Source organism: Papaver somniferum, chromosome 1 (assembly GCF_003573695.1).
Source record: "Papaver somniferum cultivar HN1 chromosome 1, ASM357369v1, whole genome shotgun sequence".
Lineage (NCBI taxonomy): Eukaryota > Viridiplantae > Streptophyta > Magnoliopsida > Ranunculales > Papaveraceae > Papaver > Papaver somniferum.
In genome coordinates, this window is record NC_039358.1 from 166,682,234 (window position 1) to 166,689,709 (window position 7,476).

General features: G+C 35.8%; 1 protein-coding gene across 2 annotated transcripts; it reads right to left on the bottom strand.

The window, feature by feature from the left end:
* Positions 1-3,580: 3,580 nt before the first annotated feature.
* LOC113333873 (zinc finger BED domain-containing protein RICESLEEPER 2-like) lies at positions 3,581-6,766 on the bottom strand. 2 transcript variants are annotated; one of them, XM_026580247.1, is made up of 5 exons: positions 6,413-6,766; positions 5,762-6,110; positions 5,220-5,275; positions 3,985-4,454; positions 3,581-3,731 (listed from the first exon to the last, which is right to left on the bottom strand). In XM_026580247.1, the coding sequence occupies exons 2-5, from the start codon at positions 6,081-6,083 to the stop codon at positions 3,728-3,730; spliced, it is 852 nt and encodes a 283-aa protein (XP_026436032.1). In that variant the 5' UTR covers positions 6,084-6,110; positions 6,413-6,766; the 3' UTR covers positions 3,581-3,727. The 2 variants fall into 2 exon arrangements, with proteins under 2 accessions (XP_026436032.1, XP_026436028.1); XM_026580243.1 differs by having other exon boundaries at positions 5,220-6,110.
* Between the last annotated feature and the right edge of the window lie 710 nt (positions 6,767-7,476).

The following is a 7,476-nucleotide window of genomic DNA, read 5'->3' on the forward strand; positions in this document are numbered from 1 at the left end:
CGTATTCTAAGCAGCAAAGGAAGAATCTGTTTGGTAACCACTCTAATCAATATTACAACGGAGGAGGGTAAGTATTCAATCAAATCTGTGTCTTTTCTGTAACACTGAGGAGGAAACTATGGATCATCTTTTCATCCATTGTACGGTGATTGCAAAGCTTTGGGAGTATTTCATAGCTTCTTTAAGGGTAAACTGGGTGATGCCAATGCATTTTGATACGATGATGCTAGGCTGGAGATTGGAAAGAGCTTCTGCAATGATAAAGACAGTGTGGACTTTGCTACCTTTCGCGATCTGCTGGGAAGTATGGAATGAACGGAACATAAGAGTTCATGGTGGCAGGGAGAAATCCAATTATGAGCTTGAGATTGCTATCAAAAAATGGATTCATCGTTGGAGCACAAATTCAGATGTTTTCAAAAGCTTTTCTGCTTCTCAGGTCATACACCAGTTGGAGGACATTGTGAGAACCTAGAGTTTTTATGCTTTTTCTCTTTGTGACGGTCTGATGACCTTGTATATATCATGTACATTCTTTTTTTTCTCTTTAAATATATCCTTTACACTTCAAAAAAAAAAAACCACTCTAATCAATCTTTGCTATAAAGATATTGTTTGAGTTGTTGACAAAGGATCTTCCATTTAAACTAATAAACTCCTTTGTATGGTTAAATCAACCAAAACTTTGATTGCCGAAGTACTCAATATTTAGATTCGCAATCAATCAATATAGAACTCAAAGAGAAACTATAACGCGATGCTGATCTTACACAACTATAACGCATAACTAGTATGCGTACCCCTGGGATTTGAGTTTGCGAACGACTTAGAATATGCATACCTGGTATGCGTACCCCAAGAGCCTGAGTTCGCGGAATACTGTGAATCAAGGTTTAAGTCTTGAGTGTTAATGAACACCACTTATGCCTGTAAGTTCAAAAGTCATATTTGTCGATACGAACTGTCACTGTACATCGTTCCAGAACCTGGACCATAATGTATAATCTTTGTGCAATTCCGACACAGACTTCTCACCTGCTTACGTAAATTCATAATAAGAATTTCATCTAAATTGCACCGGATCCCTCAATTTTCATCTACAATTTATGGAGAGTTAAAGCAGTAACGGAGATTCAATCACTTCACATATATCTCGAAGATTTGTTGACTAAGTAACTGTACACCAACATTATCCTTCAACCATATTTTCCGGAAAGAAAAATCACCCGGTTTCATGCTCTCTCTAGTCTCCGCAAACAGCGTCACATCCATGCAGCATGCATTGTGTTTGAATTCCATGTAACCGACATCAATCAAAGTATCGATCTAGATCCACCGACGCACCATTGAGTGATCGAGTGCGTACCTTATATAGTTTTTAATATAGTGATTAGTACTTCAGGATTCTTATCGGGTTTCCACTTCACTTAAAACAGTTGCTAATTAATTTTAGTCACCAATGCCGATAAGCAACAGAGACAGTCAGTTCCCTGTTAATGATTATTGAAATGTAAAAAATAGAAAGAAGGTTATTATTGGGGCGTCACACTTTATTAGAGGAGCGTCATCTAATAGGACAAAACGGATCACCCATAAATAATATCAAAAACCCCTTATCTCAAATAATTTTGTAATGACCAAATATCCTTTGTTTCGCTAATTTTAATTTAGTTTAATTATAATCTAATTAATTTATGGTTTGATTAAGACTTACGTCTAAAACTAACTTACTAACCTAGACGTAAATTAAAATTAACCTACTAACCTAGACGTAAGACTAAAACTAACCTAGACGTAATACTACATTTTACGGTTTGAATAAACTAAACCTAGACGTAAGACTATATTTTACGGTTTGATTAAAACAAAACCTAGACGTAAAACTACATGCAAATCCTATTTTACGGTTGAATACAACCCGAACCCAGACGTAAGTTCTTCATAATCAAATTTTACGTTTAGAAATTAAACCTGAACCTAGACGTAACACCAGCAGAAACGTAACTGAAGTTGAATATAATTACAATTGAAGTTACGAGGAGAGGAAGAGAAGAAATATGAAGAGGAGCAGTTTTTTTCTTGAATTAAAATAAAAAATATTAGGTTTTTAAGTTTCATGTTAGTTCAAGGATAATCTAGATATTTTACTTTGGTATTAGATATCTCATAACCATTTTTTCTGACGCTAAAAATCCAAGTGAAATCCCTTTAAATGAGTGTGCCGTCCCATTAATAGCCTTTAAAAAATAAGTATTGATCAAGATTATAAAAATCCACTCTTTCTCCTTAAATGTATCACTGGTTTTGATTCTAGATTTCTGAGTTTCTGTATTTACCTATGCTCTTACAGTCTGACTTGTCCATATATCCCGCATATCTAATAACATGCATCACGTGATAAGTAATTCCAATCATAATTGGTCATCAATACCAAAAGCCTAGCTAGGACAAATTTTGCAAAAAATAAGTATCCCTAGTAAGTATCATCTGGAGGAGTATACAGTAGTAATCATAGGATTCCCTAGTAGTCTGTCTTAATGGTTGACAATAAGGCAGAGATTGAATTTTGTGCAATTCATAGTAGTAAGTTAGTAACACTCCTCTTGGTTTCATTTCGAAAACGCTAAAGCTGGGGCAAATGACATGTGCCAAATTGGGGACAAGGAATTCAGACCTTTGATTGTTGTCCTCTTCACCCTGCTACCAATCGATTGCTAGTCATTTTCTTTTCACTATTCAGACCGTGCCACGTCTTATTCTAAAATTGGACCAACCCCTGTTATCCCAGCTGTAGCAAAGTCGGTTTCAATTGGTCTATTAGGTTTACTAAATAACTAGGTATCCGGTCAATTGTACATTGAGTGAACACGAAGGGTTTCTGAACTCGGCAAAGATAGCAATGCTAATATTGAGATTGAACAGTAGAAATTAAACCTCGTATAAGATGGGCTATTTGTTTCGGAATGTGTAAAGGGGATACATGATTCTAAACCTAGCAAAAAGGTATCAGTCCAGACATTCATTCGGTGGTCAGATTTATTTTGTTTTATATGGTTGTCAGCATGGTATCCGTTTTATAAATCGTCATTTATTTTAAGCGCAAATAAGATGGACTTCAACTCAGGTAGATAGAGTCTAGAGGCTCCTTTTGATTTCCAGAACCATGGGTATTGTTATGATTACTGGAGCATGCTCGTGTATGTCCAATTCTGCCGTATGCGTTGTACTTGTAACCTATTAATTTGACAATGTCTTCTATAAACTCTGTAATGATACTAGGGGTGTACATCGGGCCGGGCAGGCCGCCCTAGTCCGAATATATCACAGGCCGGGCTGGACAGGCTTAGCAACCTAACTACCCATTAAGTTTTACAGGACAGGCCGGGCCGGGCAGCATCAGAAATTTACTACCCATGGCCTGTCCAAGCCTGTCAAACAAAACGGTCCAGGCCAGACCAGGCCGGGCGGGTATCAGGCCTTGACAAGTAACAACAGTAAATGAGAAGATAAATTGCATAAAATTGTAGATTGTTCAAATCAAACTTCAACAAAAAATTCATAACACCACTACTAGGCAACTATCAAACAAATTCATAACACTACTACTCCAAAACTTTATTTCATCTTACTAATAAAAACAATGAAATGAATAAAAACTTTATTCCTCTTTGTCTAGCTCTTCATCAGAATCAATACTTACACCACATGACTTCAGATTCTCTACCGTCTACCTACATAAATCAAGAAAAGTAAAAATTTAATCAACAATTCAAGTAATATAAATTAACACAAACAATAATATCGATGAACAAATTGTAAATTCAGTGCACATCAAGTTATAGCCTACTTGTATCTAAAGAGATGATAAGAAGTAAATTCAGTGCACATCAAGTTATAGCCTGCTTGTATCTAAAGAGTTTATAAGAAAATAGAACAGACAGACATAGACATGAAAATAAAATGAAAAAATTGCATTAATTTTACCTTAAAGAGACACATGATGATTCAGAGACATCATTCTCATCATCAACTGGAGTAATATCGTCGTTTAGTGGATCTAGTGTCATCATACGATTTTTCAGTTCAGCTTTCCACCAATCTTTTAGAAACACACAACATTCCAACATTTGCGGTGTTAAGCTACTGCGATAATCACTCAATACACGCTTTCCAAGAGAAAACGCAGATTCAGAAGCAACTGTGGAGACAGGGACTGCTAGTACATCTCGTGCAATGCAAGAAAGAACTGGATATCGTTTTTCATTAGCTTTCCACCAACCCAATATGTCAAAATTCTTCATATCTTCAAAAGTTGCTGGTTCTGGATATGCGAAGTATCTCGTCAGTTCTTCTGATGCTGAAGAAAGGGGATCCCTCCTATTCTGACTTCGGGATTGCCAAAAGGAGTCATCTTCGTCGTCGGAGATTGTCTCTTCTTGCTTCTGCAGAACACTCTGTAAAGGTGGTTGATTACCATTAGAAATTGAGTTAATACTAGAACCATTCTGCATTTGCTCATTTAACATAATAGCATACTCTTCAAATAAACTTTTAAGTTTAGCTACTATCAAAGATTTTTGCTCTGCATGACAACGAATGACATGTGCAGAAGTACTAAAACAACTCTGAATATCAGCTAATGTAGTTTCCAATCCTATGAGATTAAGACGGGGATCAAGAATACATCCAATGCCGAATAAAATAGGAGTCTCACCCCAATATTTGACAAACTTCTTTTCCATAACAACAATAATGTCCTTGAGATGATTCATATGCCTGTGTTTCTGTAAGACCCTCCCAATTCTAAATAAGTAATTAAGAACAGAGTTACTTGTCACATAATCGACACCAGAAAAATGTTTGGTTGCATCATAGAAAGGCTTCAAGAACTTGCATAATAATTCAGCAATATCCCAATCATAATCAGTTAAATCAGAACATGTCCTATCAGCAAGAAAGCTTGAAATTACAGAACGATAAGGAAGTGCATCTTTTAGCATGAAATAAGTAGTGTTCCACCTGTGCTTGACATCTAGCTGAAGCTTTTTTGGTTTCAAACCCATTGATGTGCACAATGCTCGAAACTGGTCATATCTTACAGATGAAGCAAAAATGAATTCTACACTAGATTTAACATGAGAAATCATTTCTTGAAAATCCTTAACTTTCTTCCTGCTATCATCTATGAATAAATGCAAGATATGACAACAACATCTTACGTGAAATAGATCTCCTTTAGATGGCAAGTCAGGCAGCATCACTTTTATCCGTTGAACTGAAACAGTATTTGCACTAGCGTTATCCAAGGATAATGAGAAAATCTTCATAGAAATCCCCCAATCATTGGAAAGTTTCTGAATAAGTAACTCAGAAATATGTTCTCCAGTGTGGGACTTGTCAACTAAAGTAAAAAAAATTATCCTTTTATGCAAGACCCAATTTTTGTCTAAAAAGTGAGCAGTGATAGACATGTAACTTAGCTTCTGACACGACAACCACAAATCTGATGTCAAATATATTTTTCCAGGTGCCTCTAATAAAGTTCTCTTTAAAACTTGTTTTTCCATTTCAAAAAAATTTAAACTATCACGCCTAACAGTGGCTCGAGAAAATTTCACAAATCGAGGGTGAAAACTATCGTTTATAAACCATTGGAAAAATGGATCTTCTACGAACTGAAATGGCAACTCCCTCAAAATAATCAACTTTATAATGTTCTTTCTAGCTCTTGCTTGACAGAATCGAAATGCAGTAAAAGTACCTGACCCAATTGGAGCTATTAATGTCTGTGTTTCATCAGCAGATTGGTTCTTTTTCAAACAGCTGTCCATGTGCCTTTTGAGATGAGAAGTGCCTGCTTTCGGATCCCCCGAAAACTTTCGGTCACATATCTTGCACTGTGCAAGCTTCAACCTCTTTATCTTTTGTGGATCATCTGGATCCACTTCTTCAATTTGTTCAAAACCTTTCCATACTATAGACGTTAGTTTTCTTTTTTTAGTTCCACCGGTAGCAGGGGATGGTAATTGTGAGTCTGTAACATTTGAAGTGGGTGTTGTTTCAACCAAATCAGAAACATCCATGCTTCAAATTAGAGAAAAATCACAAACCTGGTCAAGCAAAAAAAATTTAGTAAACTTATGTTCAGTAAGTGTCACAAAACTATCAAAAAACATCAATTAAAACTAAATTTTTGATTACATTGATAAAGAACCAGACAACTAACAAATCTTAGCTATAAAACTGACTTTTAATTGTAAATTTAAATCTATCATGACAATAATTTTTTTTTCCAAATCAACCAATACCTATAGTATCATGCTTTCAACACCATCCAAAATAAAAGCATAGAACATAATCGAATGTATTAAATATCATTATCAATTGCAGTAGATTAGAACGAAAAACTTACAGTTTTATCAGCCCCTTCTTCTCCAAAATAAATTAACAGTAGATACTGAATGGATTCAACCCTATAAATAAAGAAGGCGGTTGCATTATGATTAAAAAGGATTTCAATTTTGCAAATCGTATAATAATCCATTGATTCCATTCTGAATTTGTACCAACAGGAGACACAATATTTGGCTGAAATCTCTCTAGAGAATACGAGAGAAAGGAAATAACGAGATAAAAAAAAGGAGATGACGAGAGAATATGATAGAAAGGAAAGTAAAATCTCTGATTAAGACCAAAAGGAGACTAATTTTGGCAGAAAATTTTGATCTCTCTAACCTAGAGTTCGGAGGAGATAACAAGAAATGAAGAAAGAATGAAAAATTATGAGAAAAAGGGAAAGAATAATGAAAAAATAATATACGTATATTATAATTTTATTTTTAAGCATATAATATTTAAAGGGTTATTCCGCACGCCGGGTACTTAAACAGGCTATCGGGTAAGCAGACATGCCGGGTAACTAAACAGGCTACCAGACAGGTGAACAGGCTGGGCTCTAATTTTTGAACAAAAACCCGAGTCCGCCCACTTAAAATTATCGGGCAGGCCGGGCTAGCCCATGACAGGCTATCGGGCGCCCATGGGCTCCTTCGGACCCAGACGGTATATGGCAGGTAGCAGGCTTCCGGGCATTTTGTACACCCCTAAATGATACTACAAAAATGCCGCGAATTCTTAATGATTTACACACCGAATTACTCACCTGAGTTTCTTTATTATTGGAGACATATCAAGACCGAACACCAGTGTTATCAACAAATTATATACCGACTGTAATCCTCTTTTCAGTTTAATTTGGTGTTCAATGCAGAGGCTTATTCCCTTATTATTATCATGCATACTATACTTGTAAATGTATCTGTATAGAAACAACTTTCGTAGAACTTGTAAAAAGATTTGAACATGCATGTATCAAAACTCACAGACTCACAGCAAAAGAAACTTCTATAGTGTCGTTTTTCTAGGCGTCGCACAAATATGACTCCCCACCACACAAGACAATCCAATTATTAAAAA